The sequence below is a fragment of the Grammomys surdaster genome, unplaced genomic scaffold (genome assembly GCF_004785775.1).
Source record: "Grammomys surdaster isolate TR1022 unplaced genomic scaffold, NIH_TR_1.0 243, whole genome shotgun sequence".
In the NCBI taxonomy this organism is placed as follows: Eukaryota; Metazoa; Chordata; class Mammalia; order Rodentia; family Muridae; genus Grammomys; species Grammomys surdaster.
In genome coordinates, this window is record NW_021604688.1 from 6,398,724 (window position 1) to 6,424,011 (window position 25,288).

At 45.7% G+C, this 25,288-nt stretch overlaps 1 protein-coding gene across 19 annotated transcripts in view; it reads right to left on the reverse strand.

Annotated features, from left to right (window-relative positions):
* The window catches only part of Celf4 (CUGBP Elav-like family member 4), a 281,718-nt gene extending 256,623 nt beyond the window's left edge, over nt 1–25,095 (reverse strand). For all 19 annotated transcript variants that reach the window (XM_028774871.1, XM_028774869.1, XM_028774856.1 and 16 more), the window contains exon 1: nt 24,810–25,095. In XM_028774871.1, the coding sequence (XP_028630704.1) occupies nt 24,810–25,095 (286 nt within the window). The remainder of the gene's footprint in view (nt 1–24,809) is intronic.
* Nucleotides 25,096–25,288: the final 193 nt, after the last annotated feature.

The window sequence follows — 25,288 nt, forward strand, 5'->3', positions numbered from 1 at the left end:
CAATGCCACCCTCCTGTCTCATGTTACTGTTCTCTATGCTCTCCCTTTGTGCCTGCCCTTCAAGGCTGCCCTGGTACAGCACACACTTCTGGAGACTATGCTAACAGCTCACCTTTATTAACAGCGCAGCGTGTGCCGAGAGCTTCACACATGTCATCTCATGTTATGTTCCTAATAACCTGGCCAATGGCTCTGTTGTTATCCTCACTGTGTAAAGAAGAAGTTCAGGCACAGAAACGTTTAGCCCTTGCCTAAAGCCACACAGCCCAGCTAGAAAATAGGAAGGTGAACATCTGAACTCAGCCAGTTAGATTCTGGAGCCTGGGTTCGTACAACTGGAGATGAGAGGCTCGAGACAGAAGGTAAAATATACTTCTTAAACATGTTCACGCACAGCAGCCTAAACACATGCTTGTACAGCATACCCCTCAGAGGTCCTACATGCTGGTTTCTATGAGCACTCTTCAGTATGTGTAGACACAACACCCAGCTCTTCCTCTACATCTTAGAACAGCTGCTCATCACGGGCACATACCGTTTAACCCCTCTCACTTAGCATATTTCTACTATACAGTAGTGTAAAGGCCAAACACAGTAGGAGTTGTCCTTTGAGATGGCTCAGTCAGTCATACAAGTGTGAGGACATCAATTTGACCACTAGGACTACCACAGAGAAGCCAGGCATACACAAGGCATGCCTGGAACACAAACAGGAGGAGCCCTGAGGGGCTCACTGACGATCAGTCCAGCCAAATTGGTAAACTCCAGGCTTAGTGAGCACTGACTGAGGAGTAATACTAGACACTGACCTATGGCTCCATGCATGTGTGTGCAGTGTGCCAGTATACACACAAAAGCATATAACATACAAATGCATACATACATCAGTGACAACACACACAAACCACCCTTTGCTGCTTGTTCTTTTCCTGAGTGTGGTGCTGTTAGGATGTGGCAGCACACATGTCTCTCCCAGACAGTCTGTGGTCCTGAGCCAATGCCACCACACTCTCCAGAGCCATGTTGCTGAGCTCGGGGAGGTGGTGTTGAGTGCATCTTCTACTCAGCTTTTCAGCTCACAGCTGGGTTTACTGAGCTTGAGCTTTGTAGGAAGCCCAGGACATCCTTAGATACTTTTGACCATTGGACATTGCAGGGATGGGACTGATGACATGGGGGAGGGGACTAGATTTCTAATTATAAACAAGGAAATTTGACTTAAATGAACATAAAGAACTACATGTACTGGCTATAGGACTTGTCAGGTCTGGGTCCTGTCTCAGATTTGGACAGAGCACATCTGGTCTTGTGGGAATCATAGACTGGAGTGTTTACATACAAACAATAAACGGCAGTGTATATGTGCTGAGGAGACTCACCCTGTCTCCATGCTGTCCTTTGTTCTTCCTTCCCAGGACCTGGACTTTCTGAAGACCTCCATTTAGATACTGGATTCTTATCAAGGTATTCTTGATGATGGCGAGAGGGAGGCTTTGGATTTTGTGTTTGGGAAGAACAGTTTGGGGTACAGTCCACTGTGGAGACTCACTTGCCTGCAGCCAGTAGGACCTAGATGGGATGCTCGTGTTCCTGAAGGCCTGGGCCTACCCATTGTCCTTCCCAGCCCAGAGTCATATGTTCTGTCTGACAGATGCATCTTTAACATGTATGCAACTCATCAGCTTTTCTCTGGCCACATTGACTTATTAGTGTTGTTTTTTTTCTTTTACTCTAAAAGAAAAAGAGCCAGAAGTTCTTCTCAGACACTTGGTAGTGGCTCTGGGGTCAAACAGAAGTTCTCAAGGGAGTCACTATAGGTAAGACCATGCTTCAGGGGCCATTGAAGGTGGAGCAGGAGCATGTAGGTGACAATGAGATGGGTTACTGGACAGGAAGGGTGGAAGGCTCTAGTCAAAGCAGCAGGGAAGGGAGGTGGCAGCTGAGCAACCTACATCTCCACTGAGAATTGGCTGACTCACCCCTGGACAGTAGCTCTACCTCCTGGGTGGAACTCAGCCCTGGCACCCTAAGAGAGGGCAGAGGCCCAGCAAAAGGTGGAGTAAGTAAAGGTACAGCATGGGAGCTTTGGAGGGGAGCATTGGAAGGGCACGGTGTTGTGCGTGTGGATTTTGCTAATGGCTACGGGTCAGGATGTGGTCATAAGTTCACCTCCATGGCATGCTTTGCTAGGAGATAGGACAATTGGGCTCTAGTATTCATGTGTGTGATCTCAAAGTGCACACTGCACAGCCTGTGAATTAACTGACATTCAGTGCATACCAAATAAGACCAAGGATTGCAGTTAGGAAGTCTTGTTTCACTTGTACAGTTTAAAATGACTTACAACTGTGGTACCTGGATGTGGTACCAGGATGATCACCCTCCCCAAGTGCATTCCCTCTTTAAATAGCATTCACCACTGAGCAGCAGGTCAGATTGTCCTTGGCTCCTCCATTTCTTCAGGACCTCCACTTTCACAACCCATGTCCACCCAGGCATGCCTGAACACTCTGCTCATGCTAGTTTCAACTCTATCACTGCTACCTGTCTTCTCAGGACTGCCGCTGCTGTCTTCTAGGTATTTAGCTCCATATAGCAGCTGGAAAGGTATCTGGGGGAGTGTTTAGAACATGCTTAGAGTATAATATAGTACAAGTGTACTTGGCTAAAGCTCCTCCATCCCACCAGGCTTGTCACACCACATCTTCTGCTTTCTTCTACCTTGGACTCCCCACTAACCCATGATACTCCCAGCACCGTGGTCCTTCTCTGTCCCTGGAACACATGAAGGCTGCTATTGCTTCAGTGCCTTTGCATCTGCTGTTCATCTTCATCTCCATCTCATGCTTTTCTGCCATTTTCAGCTGGTCTGGGTCTCAACTTTATGTTAGTTTTTCCAGGGGCCCTCTCCCCACTCACCCTGAATATAGTGGCTTTGCTGTTCTTCATCTATAGGTTTTAACTCTCGGCTCAGCACTTGTGAACAGGTGTTTAATTCTTATGCTTAATCTATTATCTGACTTTCCTCGTGTCAGCCTAGGTGTGTGAGAGCTAGGGATTCATCTTCCTTGGTCACTGCTGTTTCTCCAGTAGCTAGGGTAGTACCTGGCACAAAATGGGTGATCAGTCTCTGAACGAATGAATGAGTGATCTAATTCTGATGCGACTCTTCTGGGAAGGCCTTTCGCCCAGGGTAAAATGTGAGCTCTCGAATGCGATTCCTGGACTGGCTCCTGTGTACGAGCTGCAAGACTAATTAAACTCATTCATATTTGTGGAAATGCAAATATAATTTTATTTACCAATGACTGTAATAAAGGTAAATGCTCCTTGCTTAAACAAACAATTCACTTTGGGAATAGAGCTGTAAACAGAAGCAATAAATAAACACTCCTTATTGAGTGCTCACTGTGCCTTCGTTGAACTTCAGGAGCCTGCTGCTCTGCTCTTTCATCACAGTGTTACAGACAGGGAGGCTGAAGCCCAGTTTGGAAGATTCCTTCATCCACTGAGGAGGAAGGGACTTAACCATTCCAGGCAACAGAACTCTTTGCCTAGCCTATGACTCTCTGGTGCACAGCTTGATGTCTTGGCTGTACCCTGAGAAGTTACTCAAACTCTTTATGCCTGTTTCCCTGCTTATAAAACATAAATGGAAACTTATCCTAGGAAAACAGGAAATATTAAATGAGATGGTGTTTTGGAATACTTGATGTTGTGCTGGCACTGTCAACTGATAAATACATGCCAACAGTTCTTCTCTTATTATTATTGCTATGATTATTACCATTATGCAAGACTGTTCTAGATGTTTCTACACATTCTCATTTAATTGCCATGATAACTCACAGAGTTGGTATTATTCCCGACTTACAGGTTAGGAGGAGCTTGTAGAACAACAACCATTGCACACAGCCATCTTTGTAGCTCTCAAGTGTGAAACCCACATCTTTGGACTTCACGTAGTGTCTCAGACAGCTGCCTCCAGACTGCTGGATTCTGGTGCTCCCACCTCACAGTCCCTGTATGAACAGCCTTTCCACCTGTCCCCGTTTTTACTGTGGTCCCAAGCCAGTCCTTAGACCCTCTCCTGGTCGAATCCATCTGTATCTCCCATGGATTTAAATGGCTGCCTCCAGGGCTCAGAACCAGCAGGAACCTCACCTGGCAGGGTTAGAGAGTGAGGGGTTTTCATGGGTCTCACATTCTGTTCCCACATGAAAGTGGTGAGGCCTAGAGGAACAGGTGATGGGCTCAAAGTGTCCTCAAGTCTTCCAGCACAAGTACCTGACCTACCTCTTTAAGTTGCTACCTTCTTCTCTTTCTGTCAGTCACAAAGAGGACTTGTGTTATACAAGTCACAAAGAGGAGCAGTGTTAGCACAGCTTGGGAAGTCTTTTCTGTGTGCTCACTCACTAGGAGTCCTGAACCTTCCAAACAGGGGCTGGTATTGTTCTTCTTACATCTCCAACAGTGTGTATCCCAGGCTAAGGATGCAGTGGGTAAGCAAGAGCCCAGCCCAAGCTGGAGGAGGCTTTTTGCCCTGGATGGGCTATGGACATGAGCACACATTCACAGTGGTTATTCTTTTTTAGAGAATTACGAATACTGGTCTCATTCTTCTCCTACAGCCACCCCACCCAGATATTTTTCTATGACATGCACTGTTCATAACAAAGGATAGATGCAAATCAACTTAATGGTAAAAGAAAAGCAAGTGGATTTTGCTGGAGTGTGGAGTGATAGCCCCTCTTGTCTCTCCAGATTACCGAAGGAGCTGCCATGTGAGAGAGGCCCATCTAGGATCCAAAGAAGCTTTGTTGGGTTCCTGGCCACAGTGCTGGCTTGCTGTGGAAAGTCTACAGGATCAGGAGAGGCAGACCTAATATGCATGCACAGTGGAGCCTGCCTGGGCTGGACTGTAAAGGGGGTCTGAGGCTCTGGGCTGCAAGATTCAGGCTCTAGGGACTCAAAAAGTTTGTGGAGGCTGCAATAGTGACAGGCTTCTGGAAGGATACTTTCTTCCTTGTTAAAAGCAGCTAAATTTTGGTTTGAGGGAAGAGGGAAGGAAGAGAGTACATCAGGCTGGGGGACAATTAATGTCCCAGGAAGGGTCAGGTGAGTGAAGAGAACACAGGCGGCAAGGCTGGGGAGTGCCTGGGCTGTGAACTCTATTGACTTCTCTCTTTCATTTGATCTTTAGCTACAATATCTACAGGCTCACCATGTCCTAGGCACCGTGCCAGATGTTCTACCTAGATTACAGCACTTCCTGCTCACACTACAGTTCTCTAGGCAACTTGATATTCCACTGGCTAAGGAGAGAAACTGAGGCTGGATCAAGCAGTCACACGGTTGTCCCTACAGCAGCAGCTGGGCTTGAACTAAGTGAGTTTTGCCCATGCTATTAACCTGTGCTACCACGGAACATTCTATCCCCAGCCATCTGGGTCTAGGAAGTCCTGGGAAGCCCTGTTAGTTGTGGAATAGGGCAGGGACTCTACAATACCAGGACTTATGGCTTCACACTTGCAAACCAAGAAATTGAACTGAACGATTTATGTTTAGTCGTGCATGTGTAAGTGTATGTGTGTGTGCATGTATGTGCATATGTGTATGTTCTTGTATACGAGAGTAGGATTTCTACAGGGGGCAGCCGTGTCCTTATGATAGTTATGGCAGTGGCCTGAGGTTCTTGTGTGCAGGTGAATAGAGACATGGCAAGTTGTATCCCTAGGGAAGAAACTAGAATTGGATGGCACATTTGAGCTGTTCCTCTTCAGGGCAGGAGAAAGCCACAGCATTCTGACAAAGTGGCCTAGGAAATGAGCCTAGGGCTTCATGGATCAAAGGACAGGTGATCCCTTGGGGTTGTTGTTCAACTGCAGATTCCTAACGCCATCCACCATCTGTAGGGAAATAAGTCTGGTGTGGAGGCCAGGACTCCACCAGACTTCTAGGAAATTGTACTGCAGGTTCCTCAGGATGTTGGGGAGGGTGAGTCCTTCAGGTTGCAGGAGTCAAGTAGGATCCACCTACTTGTGGAGCCTTCTGGAAAGCCTGGATGTGAGGATAGGGGCATACCCCCAGAACTACACTGGTCAGGTCTCTAAATGAGTGTATGCTTAGCTACCAATCTGTGCTCAAGATTCTCCAGGTAGGAACAATGTTCCCTGGGGAACAATGAGTTTATGCTTGCCTCAGAGGCTGTCTAGAGCTAGGTCTTTGTTGATTCCCGGCATCTGGAGTCTGCCTCTGGGGACTTAGGAGAGAGGCAGAGAAGCATGACATCTGTGGCTTGGCTTAGGGGCTCTGTATGTATAAGAGATGCCCATGCCAGCAAAGCAGAGGTGCATTTGGTGTGAGGGTATTCCATGGGCTTTACCCCAGTCCTCCTGGGCATTGTCCTTCTCCAAGCACAGCCTCTGGCATCCCTGATCTGGTCTTAGTACCATCTGTTATATTCCAGATGAACAAAGTTGGGTGGAGGCCTCTCTCCCTATTGTAGCTGCCTTTCTGTCTTTCAGTCTGTCTCTGTGGGTCTGTCTGTCTGTTTGTCTCTGTCTCTGTTTCTGTGTGTGTCTCTCTCCCTTTATTACACAGAGATCAACTAGGCATCCAGGATAGCTGCAAGGTCTGTGTCTGAAGGACAGTGTCTGACTCCATGTTTGCTCTTCGCACAGCCCTTATTCACCATAGTCCCTCCATACCCTGTCGAGAGATACACATGCACACATACAGTTTTGGAGCTTCGGGAGTGCCCACCCAGGGAGTTGGATTCATCTTTTCTGTTTTTTCCATGCACTTGGTAGAAACTGTAGTCATAGACGTACACACAATCTGTCACTAAAAATTGGCTCAGCTGAGCCGTCAGAGCCCACACACGCCTGCATAAACTCAGCATGTATGAGCACACATGTCCACATGTCTCCTTGCCTGGGTCTTACTGGCTGAGACTGGCATGTACTCGTATGGAGGAGGTATGGAGTTTCATGCACACACACTACACACTCCATGTAGGCATTTGTTACAGACACACAGACACACAGACACACACACACACACACACACACACACACACACACACACACACACACACTTATTGATGCATCCACAGTGGAGGGTTTCATTTTTTGGAACCCTGCCCAAGATTCAGACTGGGGACTGAGGTGTTCTTGGCACGAGATGTACATTGTCCTAGATCAGGAAGAGCTAGGATGTGACTTTCCTAGGATAGGGGAGATTTGCCATCTTGGAGGAACTGTGAGAGAGTGCTCTGTGTCTTTTTCTCTTTTCAGAGTCAGCATAGAAAACTCAGCTCTTCTCCACATTGGTCCAGTGTATGTGGTATGCACTCTACACACAAGAACAGAGTTTGTGCAAAGCCTGAGGGTGTAACATGAATCTACATGGGATGTCCTGGAAGACGTGTCCCAGTGTACTCTGCCCTGGTGCCCAGAGTTGCCTTCCACCACACACCACTCTTGCAACCCAGTGAGCATTCTCTTACTGGAGCTGAATGGAATCATTTACCAAGTGCATTCTTAAAGACCAGCAGAAGTCTCACACACTGAGAGCACCCTTAGGTGGTCATAGAAGACTAGGTGTGAGCAAGGGGCTGTTTCTCAGGCTCTGAGCCATAGTAGGTGGCAGTCTGTGATGGTCTCCAGGACAATCTATGTCTGGGGATCCCACTCCTCTCAGTTGCCACCATTTCTGCTGTCCATGTGCTTTTCTTTACCTCACAGAGAGATGCTCAGAGTCAGTTTATAGTGGAGTATGGCCCTTGGAAAGTCTGTCCTCAGTCTCTTCAGGACCTGCCTTTGGTGTTGGTCAGATGAACGGAAATCTACCCTTGATCCAAAGACTGACACAGTCAGGGGATGCAGAGGGAGTGTCCTTCCCTTGGTAATGGCTTTCTGAGCCTTTGCTGATTTCTAATGAGGCTGTGGTCTCAGGCTTGGTGATACTCCTGGGCTACACAGGCAGAGGACTTTTGGCCTTTAGCCTGGGCTAGAAGGTAACTGAGGAGTCCCCTGTACCTATTTTCTTCCTAGAATATACCATTTCACCACTTCTCCAAACCAGCTAGCTTTGTATCACCTAACAAGTTAGGTCATCTAGTTGACTGTGTGCTTTTGATTAATTAAGTTTTGTCATTAGAGACGTGTGTGTGTGTGTGTGTGTGTGTGTGAAGGTCTCTGTGTGTATCTCTGTGCTTTTTCATATGTCAGTGTGTATTTAGGAGTGTTTCTACATGTGATGAGTCTTTTTGATATTTGAATTAATATCTCTCTCTCTCTCTCTCTCTCTCTCTCTGTTTGTGCATGTGTGTGTGGTGTTTGTATGTGTGTGGTGTTTGTGTGTGTGTGGTGTTTGTGTGTGTTTATTTGTAAGTGGATTTGTCTGATTATGTGCTCCTGTGTGTGGTGTATCTGCAGGCAACAGTGTCTGTGTGTGCTATATCTCTATGCAGGCAGGAATGTCCACATGTCTCTGTGTGTCTGCGTCTTCAGATCATCTGTGTGAGATGGCAGGGGATGGCTGAGAGAGCATTAGCTGGTACATTACAGGGCTCCCATTCTCTGATCTGCAGATGTGAGTGATGGAGATGGCCTCTGACTTCTGTCAAAGGAAATTCGGAGGCTTGAGAATGCAGAAGAGTTGGGAGTGTGGAGCTATGTCAGGCTGCTGCTCTCAGAGATCTCATTTTCTTCACACTCAAAGGGCACAGTGACATCTCTGCCACTTTTGACATGAGGGTTTGGTGAGATAATCCTGGCAAGAGGCTATGTGTGCCACATAGTAGGTACAATAACAATCTTCTTTCCTGCCTACCTGTGATGCTCAGTGCTCCCTCTGTTCTTTTTGTATCCTAAGGACAGACGAGCCACTTGGTGTTCCGTGAGAGCACCAGCCTATAATTTGGTTGAATAAACTGAGAAATTTATCTGTTCATACTATGTGTGCCCATCTTATCCAATCCCCACAAGGGCCTAAAATGTTAGCTGAGCAGCTCCATTGTGATGAGATAAGACAATGAGAAACTGAGGCTTGGAGTGAGTGCGAAGGGGAGTGGTCTCAGACAGAAAGTCAATGGCAGGGAACAGATATGTGTGCAAAGTGTTTTTGGTACACCAGTTTCTCTGTATTAGGCAATATCCAGGGTAACAGGCTCTTAAACATCCAGAGGCCCCATGAGACCAAGAACACTTCACAGGTGTACAGCCCGAGCAGAAGGAATCCCTGACATAGCCAGACTGTAAATCAACCCTCTGTACGGAACCAGAGACAACTCTTACAGAAGGTGGCCACTCCCAGAGATGGCTCTGACAACCTGCACATAGCAGTTTCCTTTCATCCAGACCATCATCTGGGGTTATGAACACCGAGACAGACTCATTAGCCTCATCACCTCACTTATTTACAAAATCTGACCCTGGATGACATGTGCTGGTTTCCAAAACCACGGCAGAGCAGTGTGGACTATCTCCAACGGGAGGCAGGGAAAGCACAGTGATATTACAGAAGGAGCCGGTCTACCAAAGCACTTTGGAAAGGGGTACAGACATTTTTCCTTTTAACACAGGGCAGCTCTGTAAGGGGAGATCTTCACTGATATATTGGTCCAGCAGCTTGCCTCTGTCCCCCGTTTGCCCAGGCCCTCAATCCTAACTCACATATCCCAAGCCCAAACTGGTTTGTTCATTTTGGCAGGATATGACCAGGTTGTAATTTTCCTTCATTATTCCATTTTCATTATAAAATAGGTATATTTTACCTGGTTATAACAGATCTAAAATGAAATAAGATACAGGAAAGCATTTTGTGTGGTAAAATGTCATATAAACAGAAGGCATATGATAATATCACAATGTATATAAGGATGTCTACCATACAGTGTGTAAGATGATGTGACTTGAAATGACAAGAAGGCTTTTGTATGTAGGCTGTATGTGCACAGTGAACACATGACTAAATGTGGCATATGATGTAGTTTATGGTATGTTCTGCAACTGGTAGGATTATCTTATATTTTATGGCATAGCCCATTCACCAATTCACATAAAAGTACAATCAAAATCAGTTGACATTAGGCATTTTTCGTATTTGAAGCACAAGCCCTGGGAAAATTTCACCACTGGCCAGCAATATGGCACACTGGTTGGAGGTGAGGTCCAGAGAAAGTCAGAATATCCGGGCAAAGACTGACAAAGGGGTGCAGCAGAAATCGAGCCCTTTCCAGAGGAGGCAGAGGAGCCTGGCTTGTCAGCGATTGCTTCTTCTATTTATGAAGGTGGATGAGGAGATATAGGCTTGCGGTGGGCTCGGTGTCTGTTGATTAGCTGGCGATTATATTGATGATGTAATAAAAATTCACTTTGTCTATTAAGTTTCGCCAGGACAATCAGAGAGAGATTAGATAAAAATCAGAGGTAATGAATAACAGAGCAGAGGAGGAAAGTCACGAGTCTTATCCACCACAGTCCCTCTCTCTCTCCCTTGCTGCCCTGAGGGGAGGGCATAAGCAAAGAAACCCCACCCCCAACACCCAGGATTACTGGCTGTTCCAGAAACTTCCCAAGCAGAGCTTCTCTCTGGAAGGATTTGGTGTTGCAAGTATGCCATTGGTTTAAATTTGCCATCTGCATTTAATATTTTAAACCTTTGGCATGACTTCTTGCCCTGATGGGGGACCAGAGTGATGGGCATGGGTCCCTCTGCTGCTCTAGCCTTGTGGGCATAACTCTATGTGTACCTCACTGCTCTGAGCTATATGTAGGCTCATGTTACTCAGGGATCTCTACCTGGCACTGCCTCATCTCCCTCTGGTGAGGTTTGGGTTGATGTAGATACTACTTTTCTTATAGCTTGGGCTATAAGAAGGAGGCACATGTCATGATGACAGTCACACATTAATGTCCATTAGCAGCCAGGGACATTTCTGCTCAGACTAATCTGTCAGATCAACAAGAAGCTGGACGTGGGAAGGACAAGAAAAGAAGGTCACTCTGAGTTGGTGTTCATTGCCTGAGAGTCCTGGGTTCTGGGTTGGGACCTGGGGCTTAGAGTTTGGAAAATGGGTGTGGTCAGTGTGGAGGAGGCAGAGTGACCAGGAATGGGAAAGGTTCTGGGTGAACATGATTAGACACTTCCATATCTCTCTAGGTAACTGAAAGCCCCAAATGCTTCTGAGATCTTAGAGTTAGGATTAACCCAGAAGTTTAATGAGAATCCAGGCTCTGGTCTCTGGATGAAAACTTCTGGGATCAAGGTCTGCAAGATGGGGTTTTCTCCCCTCTAAAGAGTGGAATCTGAAGGTTCTCACCTCATCCCTTCTAACTGTTCTTGCCTGCTCCCCCGCCCCAAAGATGGGAGAAGCTCTTCACTGCTGCCTGGGAGCCCCTGGACCCCTGCTCAGGAGTGCTGCTTACACTGAGAGCAGTACTTTCTGACACCTGTAAAGATTCTTCCAATTGCAAGACCAGTGTCACTCCAGGAAACTGTGCCCTGCCTTAATGCTCACTCCTTGGCTGCTCTCCAGCTACTCCTGCATCAGGGAAGGTTGGAGGGTGCAAAAGGATTCTAGCCCTAGAATCCTGTGTGTGTGAGACTGGAAAGTCATTGAGGGAGCCTTTGTAGGCAATCTAAATGCCCGAATTGGTTATGGGGAGCATGACTATTGTGTACATATTCCAGGAGTAATTTCTTAGGCCCAGTGGATTGCAGATGGTATGGCTGAAGGTTGCTGCAGCCCCAAAGCAGGTAAGGAGTAAGGACAATCCTGGCAGGTTCTGTGCGTGCAGCTGAGTTCCCTGAAGCATCTTTACCCTAACCACCTTTTCTTGGTCCACTCTCCCTGAGCCAGGCTGATGGTGATTCCATATTTATTTGAAATGAGAAATTCTTTTGTTCACCAACCCGAGAATGAGACTTCATTGCAGTAGGACAAAACCCAGAGCAGATTGGAACAAATCAGAACACTCTGGCTTGTCAGTTATGCAGCTTCCTGCTCTGCCTTCTTGCTGCTTTGGGATATTTGCTGCCCCTTTAGACCTGTGGATGTGACAATACTCCAGATACCATCCCTGAGACTTCACTGTGAGGAGTTCCCACATTCCTCTTCCAAGGCATTTTCTTTGGGCAGCTTTATGTTTGTGAGGTTGCCATCATCATACCCCTGGTTATTTTTGTAGTGTGAACATGAGTACCCACCTTGTGAGGTCAGGGCCTGAGAAACTGTCTTGACGTGAACCTCGGCCTCCCTCAGGATGGTTTGTGTCTTCCCATCAGACCCAGGGACTTCCCAGTAATAGGGCAGGTCATACCTCCCCACAAGCATCCTCCTACCAGTTTGAAGAAGCTATTTGTGTGCATTGTGGAGGTGAATGAGGGGGAGGGCTGGGACACCCGAGGAATTCTATAGTTGCATCTGTGACACTCCTCCTGCCCTGCTGACATAGGGACCACTCTCCTTCTGGTTGTCTGGCCTCTGCTGTGACCAGTCCTCCTAAATCACTGGCTCATTTGAGACAAGGTCAGAACAATTGAAGTTAATATTTGGCAGAGAAACTTGAGAAATGAGAGAGAAACAAGCCAAGGCCGGCAAGGAAGCATGAGGACAGGACATCACTCCTATAGGAGACATAGTCTGGCTCCAGTCCCATGGGTATAGCCTGTATGCTTGGTATGGCTCCTCACTTTGATTCACTGAGGGTGAATGGGAGTGGAAAGATATAGGGGTGTTTGAAGGGTATAGACATGTTTGCCCAGAGTACACTACTACCTGTCTGTCCAACAGTTATCTTTCAGCCTAACTGCACATCTTTCCCTAATGAAGACAATCCATTTACCTACTGCTCCTCTCTCCTCCCTAAGGGTCCAGTTAGATCACCCTGGTCCAGTTTCATCCTTCCCCCACATTCTCTGTTCCAGGAGATCTTCAAACTTACTCAACAGAATTGAGATAGAATCAACTCTAAAACAAATGAAATGGTTTGCTTACTGCAGCAGCAAAGTGACAGTACTGAGCATGTCTTAGTTTTTTTTTAAATAAAATGATTGTTAATTATATTTTCTTAAGATCAGAAAAGAAACTAAAGCCTTGACCACTAGCCAGAGGCAACTCTCTTGCCCTGTGCCTCTGCAGCTCGAGCAAGCCAGATTTCCTGTGCTGCATGCAACCTGGTGACTTGTGGGTATATAAATCAATCCCTAATCCATCCTTCTTGGATTTGGATGTAGACACAGGATGTGCTGGCACAATGTGCCTCTACTGGGACTGTTTGGCCATTCCCTTGCAGAAGTCCAGGATGATGGTGGTAGTTTGGAGTCAAACCACATCAGGCCCTAAGTACTGACAAGATTTTGGTTCTTTCTCAAACACAAGGAACTTCCTCATCATGTGTGATTAAAAATCAACGCTGTATTAAACCAGGCTATCATTGCTTAGCTTTGAAATGAAATAAAGCTCACATAGGTTGAGGAATGATAAATACTTTCTGAGTTTTCTGTTTACTTTGTGTGTCCTTATTTTGTTCATGCTTCAGACCCAGACTTGACTTGCCAAGAGAGAAAAGTGTCCCTGGATCCTGTCATCCACTCCCACAGGGAGCTGCTAGCCCTCGCCTTTATGATGTGAGAGGTGGACAGCAGTTACTTCTTTCCATGGGGGCCTGAGTTCCTGGACTATGGAAGGTTGCTCATTTGCGAGAGGGCATCAGAGGTGTGTGAGTTCTTCTTCTCACCGTCAGAGGGCAGGCAACAGTCAGAGGAGATGAGCCCTCCGCCACAGTTTGGGGACTCCTCCCTACTCTATGCAAAGGGTCTAAAGCAGAGGTCGGGCTTTGATGCTTGCTTGTGTTCTTTCTGGAGCTGCTAACACCTGTGACTTCTGGCTGAGGGGTGAGCAGGGAAACATCTGGGGAGATCTATACTCTGTCACCGGGACCCACCTTTCTCTTTTGCCTTCTAAGACCACTTTGGGAGACAGACTCAAATTCTGAGACCTGAGGGGGCTTAGTGAGAAGGCTGGTTGATGAACAAGATGGAGGGAACTCAGTCCGGGTACTGAGTCCTGGCTACTGAATGGGATGCAGAACAACCTGCCATTTGGTGGCTTCCTGTGGGTGGGAACAAATGTGTTTGGGATCTGATGTGGCTAGTATACTAAGATACGAGCACTTGTTTATGTGAGAGAAGAATCTTCCTCAAGAGACACCTCTCTCTGTTCATCCATTCACCCATAGGTAGCTATAACTTGCCAGCTCCAATCTTAGGCATGGCCCTGCTCTCTCAATTATCAATACTGCCATAGGCCTGGGTGTGAACGAAGGCTCCCTCGAAACAGTCTTGTTGGCTTTGGGAAAAGATAAAAGGGTTGAGAAGATATTCTTTTGGGCTTGGCTGGTGGAGCACTAACACTGGAGTTCATCTCTGTTCCTTCTTGTGGACATTTTCAAGGCATCCAAATATCACTAGGATGAGCCAGGGTTTCCTTGGGCAGGAGGATAAAAGGTTTGGGTGAGCCTCAAAGCAATACTAAGGTCAAAGAAGCCTGACCTTTTCTTTCATCTCTCATTGCAAATAGAGGTAAACCTAGGTGGGAGCTAGTTTTCTAGATTCCAGAACATTCTCACCTTGTCATCAATGCATACAGAGAACGCATGAGTCTCTATTCCCAAGAACGTACTTAGGTAACTGATTCAAACAAATGCTTTTCCTCCTGGACCAGGTTGTGATGTGCATCCTGGCATCTCCAAGGCCCAGTTCTCTACTCTGCCCATTGGAGCCACTGCTTCAGGCTCTCTCTACTTCTTTGGAGATAGACCTCTTCCCACAATTATGAGGAAGAACAAGGATGCTCTTCATGTTGCATCCAGTGAGACCAAGCCAAGTATTGATTTGATATAAAGACATGGATATGTTGGATGGATAATGGTTAGGGGATTGAATTTCTTTCTTTTCCTGTCTAGAGAACACCTTTCCACCTCACCCTGCTGGAAAGCAGAGGGCAGAAGATGGAAATTGTTATTACCAGTTACTGGAGGGATGCCTCCGTTCCCTTTGGGTTCATCCCAGAAGTTTATGAAGCCTCTGGGAACAAGGTCTCCTCTCCCACTACATAAACACTCCCAACATCGTCACCTCCCTGTATATTCTTAGAACCAGTCAATATGATTAATTTTACATGGGCACAATTTCCTGCTATTGTTGTGGAATCCTCCTGGCCTCTCCCATCAGCAGCAGCATGATACCGTTTCTGGTTATATTGGTCAACCAAGATATTGATATTATTAATAATGGATATCTGTATGCTAACCTTTGTCCACACAACTGAATCACTCTGGGCTGGCTGTCACATTTCTTTAAAAGGTATTGATAAGCCCTTTACAGGAAGGACATATACATTCTTCAGTGTGCGCTCTCTATTTCAAGTACCTGTGAAAATCTACCTACATTGGATAAAACGGGAGGGTAGGATGGATGTTGTTTGCAAGAAGACATCTGAGTACATATGCATGGTGTGTGTGTGTGTGTGTGTGTGTGTGTGTGTGTGAGAGAGAGAGAGAGAGAGAGAGAGAGAGAGAGACAGAAAGAGACAGAGATAGAGACAGAGAGACAGAGACAGAAAGAGAGTCTGTCTTGAACACTGGCCCATTTAGAGCTGATCAAATAGTGCATTATAGGGAGGTGGGAGAACCAAACAGTCCCTACAAATACACTGTGGTGTCATGTTTGATCTTTGGATGCCTCTTGTCTCCTAGGACTTTCGAGAGAAGTCTTGACTTTTACAGATATTATTAGGATATTATTAGGCTGATACCTCATTCTCTTAATTTACCTGCCAGGTGAGAGATGGCATTCACTGTAATCTGTCTGGCCAGCACCAGCCACAGAAAGGCACATCAAAGGCCATTCTACAGGCTGGACTTGAGCAGCATGCTTCCTGGCTGACTTGGTTTATCTGCGCACAGGCAATAATAATTCATCCAGCTGTACTTTCTTAAGGCCAGAAGCAGGGAGGCTGACTCAGCTCAGCCTCTCAATGCTCTGCACCAATTCCCTGGTCAGAAGAATGCTTGGCAGGCCAACAGACCTTGCTGATTGCATGCAGTGGTCCAGCCTTCTTCCTTCTTGGTGCTGGATTTCTGTGATTGAAGGCATACTGTGTGTGTGTGTGTGTGTGTGTGTGTGTGTGTGTGTGTGTACATGCATGTATGTCCAGTTACCTAGCCCTCACTTCTGGGCATCTCTGGGTCTGCTGTAAGGCCTCCCTTCATGGATAGGGAAGTGTCAGAGACCATGTCTTTACCAACTGGCTTTACAGTGGTCCTATCCTGTAGAGGGCCACACATGCTTCTAGGGGGTCCTTCACTTATCTCTGTGCAAGGAAGCTGGCTAGTTAGAGAAATCTTCTGAATCTTCAGATACAGCATATGAATAAACCAGACATGGATTAATTAGGTGTGACTGCATCATTAAATTAGAATAATGAACAAACAGCCACGTATGGCATTCAACTCTGCCTAGAACAACTCCATGGGCTAATTTCAACGAAGTCACCTGTCAGTTTGTAGGTCTGGCAGGGGGTGGGGGTGGGGGACACTGGAAAGTGATGTTCTCGTTATAACCCGAGCAGTGGGTTCCTACCCCAGATTAGGGCTGTCCTTCACTGGGTGCCCAGAGCCCACAACTGGATTCAAACTCATTTCAATACAGCATCATTTATGCATGCTTTATGCATATTTTTCAGCATGAAATACAGCAGAGGCACAGGTTCTCAAGAGATGAGAGGGAGAAGTTAAGAGGTGTGGGCAGCAAATGGGAAAGGTATTAATCCCATAATATTTATATGGCAGTATACCATGGCTTCTACATGTACTCACACACACACACACACATGCACACATACACACAAAGATACAGGCACAGATACACACACACACACACACACACCTTTTCTAGTAGCTCTGTTTCCATGGCTTCTATTTTTCTTCTACCAACACACTCTCCACCGAGATTCATAGGTGAAATGAGTTTTAGGTGTATAATTTTAGAAACAGCTGTGGAAAGACAGCCCCAAGCCCTCAGCCAACACCACCAATCACACTTCCTATCCTAGGACAGACAACTGTGCAGAAGAACTGGCTGTTTTTTTTATAACAAAGAAGAGAAAAATCAACAGTCACGAAGGGAAGAGAATGGGAAGCTTGCTGGCCTAGCTAGCAGGTGGTAGTGCAGCCTGATGCATGGGAGTTGTGGTAGTGAGGTCTGGTCTGTTAAGTGAGTAGGAACCTTTGATCTATAGCCTTTCTTAACAAAGATGATAATTAATTAAAGCAGTGCATTGCCATAATGTAACCTCGCGGTCAGTTTGTGCAGGGCTGTCCAGAGCCAGCCTTCCGGAGTCACTCTCAATTAAGCCCCTGCAACAGCAGGTCAGCTCATTATCAATTTTCTCCTTCTGAGTTTGGTCAGTATTTTTGGTAGTCACAGATCTAGGACTATGTCTTTCTCCATGAGGGCACCCATTTATTTATACTTGCAGAAGGCTACAGAGGACCTGCTCCTGAGCTGAGCTGCTGGGAATAGCTGTTTTAGAGCCTCAATCAGCTCATGCTGGAGAGGAGATACAACAGGGATAAGAGGAAGGAAATTTGGATCAAGTGGAAAGGGCGAAACCCTGTGAATGCATAATCCTGAAAACATCTACTCCTGAAGGACTCAGAAACCAGAGGGATTTCCTGAGTTGGTAGAATTGCTGCGAGAGCCCGCTCCAGTTCCACGAAGCAAGTTCCTTGTGGCTCCTGGATAAGTGCAATGACATTGCCACAGCTCTACCACAAGCACCTATGTGGACATCATGTGGGAATCTTGTGGGTGACAACCTTGGTTTCTGAGTCCATCAGGAGCAGGAGCTTTGGCTGCCTCTACAATTGCCTTTTTGTTCTAGCACCTTTAACTCCACATTTATGTGGTCGGTTGGAGTGTTTGCCTCCTTCTTCAAGTCCCAGTTTGGTAGGCTTCTTAAACAGCTAGGATGAGGAAAAGAGGGAGAGCAAAGGTGATGGGTGATGAGAGGGCTGTGGGTGAGCCAGAAGGAAAGGGTGATCGCCAGCCCAGCTTCAGAAGAGATTGCACAAGACAGGATTCTTTCTGCCATTTTTGGAGAGACCAAGCATTTGAAAGACTTGGATAAAATGGAATTAAGGAGTCAGGGAGAAAGGAATGTGCTTCCTTGTTATAAAGAGCTCAAAAAAGAGGGTAATTTGGTGTCTGCCACACCCTTGTTGCATTTGGAGAGAATGCAGTTCAGTGGTCGGTGGGCCTGTTAGGACTAACTTAGCTTGTCAAGGAGAGAGAGAGAGAGGGACAGAGAGAGAGAGAGAGAGAGAGAGAGAGAGAGAGAGAGAGAGAGAGAGGAGTAGGCTGGGATGCCAGGGGCAGTATGTGGGGTAGGGAAGCTGTGGGTGGAGAGACTCAGTCCTGCAGAGAGCTGGGCTCTGTGGTTGCCTTCTCAGATCCCAGATTGAAGGTCATTTCTAAAATGAGTCAATGGGTGAGGAGAAGCAGGCCAGACTTCAAAGAGTGATGGGTGGGGGATGATGATGGGATTCTCTCCCAAACCTGGCCTTCTGAGTGGAAAAACTATCCAAATAAAAAGAAGCATACTTCCACACTGCAACCTGGGCACTGACAAACCAAAGCCACAAGTTCTGACGGGAAAGATGCATATAAAAAGGAAGGCAGCCCTTCTCTCTAGATTGTTCTTTCTATTACTCTCCTCCTGGTGTTGTTCCCTTCACATTATCTCTGTGCTACTTGTCTCTGCCATCTCTTCCCTTTGCATACATGTGTATGTGTGTGGGCACACACACATTCGTACAACACCCACACAGGTCATAGCATCTTCCCCCACCCCACCCTCCGGTACTCACAAGCATACTGGTGTTCATACCCACTGTCTGGTTCTTCTCTCTGCATGTCACATGGGATTCCCTCCCAAGCTCAGAAGCTACTTTGCTTTTAACTACTGTCAAACAGCACACCCAGATTCCAGCTGGCATTTGGACTCTGTAGTGTTGCTTTTTAAAATTTCTGCCTGTAGTGTCAGGTCCCACTTATGGTTACATCTCCCTCTCTTTTACACCCACACCACCCCAAGCCCTTCTCAGGTAAGATCACTTGGTCAAATTGACCCTCTTCCAGGGACATGGAAGTTGTGAGCTCTGTAGTGTTTTCCTTAAATCTGTCTTAGGCAAAGTTGGAATCAGTTCTTTTCTTAACTATGAGGTAGGTCTTAGCTGTCTGTCTTCTCAGGCATTCTCTTCTATCCTAGTTTATTATCAAGAACAATGAAGACAGTAATACGAATCATGGTAATGGTGATCTGGTGTCAGAAATGTCCCGGCTCTTAGACAAACGGACGAATGAACGAACAAACAAAAAACTGAGAACTTCTCCATGACTGTTTATGGAGTTTTACTCTTAGTATGCACTTTCTAATTGTTTTCAAGCTATGTCTTCAATCAATAAAAGCTTTGGTTTTCTTTCATTTTGTGTTTGAGAAGCCACATACCCAGGTCCACTGGAGGAGGTAGTGGAAGGGCTGAAAGGAACTTCAAGGGGATTCTTTCAATACAACCTGGAATTATCATTACAGACTGGGCTGGGTGCATGTTAGCACCTCTCTGTTGAATTGCAGTGAAATCTAGCCCAGCCCCTCTGTTCATATATGTGGAACGCAGTCAACCATTTTGTACATAGATAGACATGTGTGCACATGTGCATGCTAATTTGCCAATGAGCTGATTTGCTGAACATCCATTTTAAAGATGAATAAAACCATTCTCAAAGAATAAATAACCACTAGTCTTTAAAACAAGCCAATTACTCCCCTAGTTTTTCTTTGCCTTTAAATAGGACACATTGACATCTAGAATCTAGAAGCATTTAAATGGTTAATGTTTCTTTGATATCCCTTAGTTTCCAAATGATTGCTACTGCTCATTTATTTATTTCGTGAAAATTTTAGAGTATTTTTCTTGTTTTCTTATTCTGGGTATTCCATTTTTCCTCTTGCCGATGAGGTAAACCTTTCTTTTAGCAGCTGTAGGTGTGTAACAAGTCACCCAGCTAGTTTTTTTCTCTGGACAAAACTAACTTTTTATTTTCCAAAGTAATTTTTAAAAGTTCATCTTCACTGAGCTGACACACATGCTGACACTCAGTTTTTCTGTTTTAGACTCATTTTGAAAATGGAAACTAGATAGTGCCTTACAGTTTTAATTCACCTATAAGCACAGCAATAAAGAAAGCCATTTTGGCTAAAATCAAGAGGTGGAAATTTGATGTTCTGAAAAATGCTTGTGTCTTTAAATGAGAATATGAAATGTAATTTTGTGAAGATGGTTACAGATGACCAAAACATAACCATAACCTCCATTTTTTCCTCCACTTACATAACAAATCAAGAGGCTTCAGGTGTTTTCCTACCTAGGTGTAGATAAAATAAGAGATTGTGCTGATGGTGATGGTGAAGATGTATTAAAATGATGCCCTCCTTGGAGACAAATTCACAGGAGGTTCTGTTACTCAGTCCTCACCCTTCTTCTGCATGAAGTGCAACAGTACAGGATGATGGGGCTCCCACAGCAGCAGATCCGAGGTCTGAAGCCCTTGCCCTAATACTGATCTGTTGCTAGAGTAGATTTTTGATCATGCAATAGGTAAAAATCTCAAAACATAGTAGCTACTCATGTGTAGAGCTGTCCTGACCAGATAATAAGAGCGACTCTTCTGGGGACTTGACTGTTTAGATTATAATGCATTGCAGGCTCTCAGAACAAGCGCACATCAGTGGTAAAGGCAGTTTAAACCTTTGGGGACAACCCTATGTTTAGATTACATTAATTCATAAATATTATACTAAATACCACTTAAATTGGACTTAAATGACTTCAAAGATAATGCATTATAATATGGCTATCCAGAGAGCACTAGTCTTTATATATCTCAGTAACTCAGTCTTTGCTGCCTCCTATCTTGCTAGACAGGACCAAAGTTATGAATGGATTTCTGGCTTAGTCGTGTGTGTGATGCAGTGATGTGTGTGTGTATATGTGTACACTCGCATGTGATGTGCATGTGTACACAAGCATGGGTATGCATGTGTATTTATATGCCTTCAGTCACCATCTCTGTTCCCTATGAAACAAAAAGAATATTAGAGAAGTAAAAGAAAAATGAGAAGTGGGTGACCTGTTCGCTTTTTCAGGGAAGAAAAATTCTACAAAACAGGGTGAAATTGGCCCTCAGCTCATTTCTGCTGCTATCCCGGGAATTGGCCTCTTTCTTGTTTGATCAATACTACGATGTCTTTCTCTTTGGAGCCTGTAAAAACAATCTTTCCAAAAGTGCTTCGAATTGGGGAGAAGAGAAGCTTCCAGTTAGCGAGAGTTTGCATTACAGTGAGCTTTCTTCTGTGCATATTGTTTCTTTGAATTTTGATTTGGCCCTTTTTCTTTCTTTCTCTCTCCGCCTACCACACAGATCCCCTTCTCACCAATTGCTTGCTGGTCTCTAGGGGGCAAATTTACCTTTACAGTAATTATTCCACTCCACAGCTGCTATTTGCTGCTTCCCAATCCAACAGCCTTTTCTGGATATAGGGGTTAGGATGATCCACAACACCCACTCACTCCCTCCTCCATGGACTCCCAATTTGACTGGAGTAATTGCCTTTTAAGGTGCACTCTACGCATGACAGGCATTCTATTAACCCTTGGAGCTCCTCCCTTTTTTAGTTACCTGAAACGGCAGGTGGCCAAGAAAAGGATACCCACCTGAAACCTCACGCATATCATTTCGTTTTTACTGATTTTAAAGAACCAATATTGTACAAATGCCATCCACAATGGGGGTGTCAGTGTCTTGTTAGGTATCTCAGTTATATCCCATCATAGTTTATTAGAAGTTAAACACTCAGGAAAGGGGAACAAGAACCACAAATATGCCCTGGATCAAGGCTTAACAAAGGCATGGCTCCATCCTTAGCCTCACGCTGTCAGTTTAGAGATTGGGAAGATGTAGAAGCCAAAAGCAGCTTTCATCCTTCAAGCCTCATCATGCTTTTTCACTTAAGAGTAATTAATCACCAATGGCAGGCAAGTAATTTTTTTTAAGGTGGCCAGAGGCTTATTTTTTATCAGGATTAGCTAATAAATCAGACTGCATCATTGAAGCAGGAGTTCAAACTCCACTAGGGCTGAATAAAGCAGCCCTCAGAGATGCTTGGATTCACGCTGCTCTCCAGGAGCTTCTCAGGACTGCCAGGGACATGGTGGCCCAACCCTGACTGTAAAAATAAGAAGGACAGAGAAGCAGGACCTTTCATAAGGAAAAGTATATGCCAAAATTATGGAAGACAAGGGACAACAATGGGACACTCAATGTGTCAGAGCCACCAGTCCTGCCTGTCACATTCTGAGCCAGTTTATAAGAAGAATATTTGGAAAATAAAGTTTTGCCTGTCTTAGGAATCTTGTATAAACATGTACATTATATACATATACATGGTGTGTGTGTCTGTGCTAAACCTTATGTAGCTTCCTTATGCAAATGATAAATATTCTTTACTATAGTATAAGAGAGTTCAAATTACACTAGATACAAAGTAGTGGCTGCAGCAAGAGACTGCTGAGGAGACAACATGGAATAATGTTAAAGTTTATCTGCACTGGAAATAGAGGAGCAGTAAAGTGCTCTAATTCACAGCCCATAGAACACCCAGCTCCTCATAACTGTCTTTTGCCTCTAGTGGGTTCTGATTTTTTTAAACTTTGAAATATTAAATTACTACAAGAACTGATTGTGAAGACGGACAGCCTCCCTCCTCTGTGCTGTTAAAATTTTATTATTGCTATTTTTAAGACCGAGGACCTATTAGAATGACAAAGGTTTGATACAAACCTTGATTAGCTTCCAGGGAGCCTGATTGGAAAGGGAAAAACTACAAAGACATGGTTGCCTCCAGAGGGAGGAAAAAGAAAGTATTTATTTTTCCAAATATTATTTTGAAGCCTGCCTCCCCCTTCCCCCTTCCCCCTTCCAATCTCTCTTCTGAACAGACATTTTCTCCATATTGGATAAAGGTTTCTTTCTCTCTCCATGACAGCCCCCCCTCCCCACACCAACAAATCTAGTATATTTCCATTCTGCTGTGTTCTTTGTGCTACTCAACATGTCATTAACTTTAAGATTTACTCCTCAGCATGCAAGCTGGAAGATGCTAAAGCCAATAAAAACTGCTCTCTGGGACTCCAACTAGGAAGACTTTGGAGCTCTGTTTAGTATTCACACGGAGGGAGGGCTGGGATTGAGGGTGGTTGTGGTAGTGAAAACCCTCAGCTGCTTAGAGAGCCACTCAGCTCTGCGCTCTGCACCTAATGTGCCGGAGGATCAGCTACATTCATAGCCCATTTGTGGCCAAAGACGAGGCTGCTGTCTGTGTGGGGGTGGGTGTATGTGTGTGTGTTTTCATCTTCAAAATCACCAGCTCTAACACCGTATCTTCTATGGCTCTTCATACTACTGTTTATTAAAAACGGAACGTCCATACATCCCTACAACTTCCTTAGCTCCCTACTCCTTCTTTGCCTGGCCATCAATCTCTCTCAGAAAGCATTTAACTTGCCCACACAACTCCAACACCGATTAATCCCTGGTGCACATCCTATACATTACTGTTAGGGAGCAGAGCACTGGGCTAATTTCATCACCCACAAGACACCCACACACATTCTACAACTGAACTCATTTGGGGCTCTGCCTTAAGATAATAAAACAGAGAGAAAACAGGCAGGCTGCAGACAATCCCATGACCACTTTCCTAAAAAGTTGTTAGATTTTAATTCTTTGATTATTCTGTCTCCACCTTCTAGAGGCACTCACCAATAGTGATTGCTTCTAAGGAGAAATAATGTACTATAAAGCTCACAGTATGGTGAGTTTGGGATAAATTAAAGCTTACCTTTCAAAATGCACCTCTTGCATACATAATATTATGTCCCAAATCCCAGCCTCACTGGGGAAGGGGATTGTTCAGATTTCCTAGACCCATCACTCCACCCTGGGGATGGCTCTTTCCTTGCTAATTCTTGCCTTGGGTTTTTAATCAATCCTTCCAAATATCGAAACCAGCCCCTTCTCACCAGTCACACAACAACCAGACTACTGAGCCACAAATCTCACTAGGGAGAGTTTACTGTTAAATTGATAGCAAAATAAAAATATCTCTTGAATTTGTTATCCCTCTCCCTTTTAGACGGCTGCACTCTGCTCTTCTGGCCCATGCAGAGAGGAGAGCGATTCCTGTAGTGTTTTCAGCACCACGGCGATGGACAGCACCCCACATCCTGGGCAAGCTGAGCGCCCGACAGTCCGCTCAGTTTTTTGGGCTTCCCGGGAGCAGCTGTCCCCATCCCAATTTTTAAAGTCTATAGATCCCAAACCCCGAACCCTATTTGCTACCCCCACCCCTTCTTTCTTCCCATCTCCTGTCTCTGTTGCCCTCTCTACGGCACCACTGCTTCCATCGGCTGTTCGCCTCAAGCTCAGCCTTGTCCCGGCGAACATCTATCTCCCCACACATCCCAGCTCGATCTCTCTGCCGGAGCGCCTCCCTCCTCGGCGCCCGCCCGCGGCTCGCTTTCGCCCCGTCTCTCGCTTGCCAGTCGCTTGCCGGCCAGTCTGCTGCCCGGCCGCTCCTGCTCTCTGGCAAAGTTGAGAGGGAAAGGTGCTCTCACCTTTGTGCATGCCTGTGAACCTGTCCTTCAGAACCGTAAGCTCGTAGATCTTGCCGAACTCCTCGAAGAGGGGCTTGAGGTCCTTCTCATCCAGGTTTCGGGGGATCTGCCCAATGAACAGCTTGATGGCATCGTGGTCCTTCATGGGAATGGTCGACGGGTTCCCCGGGCTGTGGCTTAATCCGTTCATATGCCCGGCGCTGCCCGGACTGCTGCCTAGCCCGTTGGTACTGAGGCTCGCGTTGTCAGCCTGTCCGTTTGCTAACGTGGCCATCTTTATATACATAGAGAAAAATCTTTCCTTTTATTCTTTCTCGCTCGCACTCTCTCGCTCCTCTCCCTCACTCGCTCGCTCGCGCTCACACACGCACACGCACACACACACACACGCACACACTCACACACACTCACACACGCACACATACACACACTCACTCACACACGCACACACACACACTCACACACACACACACACACAC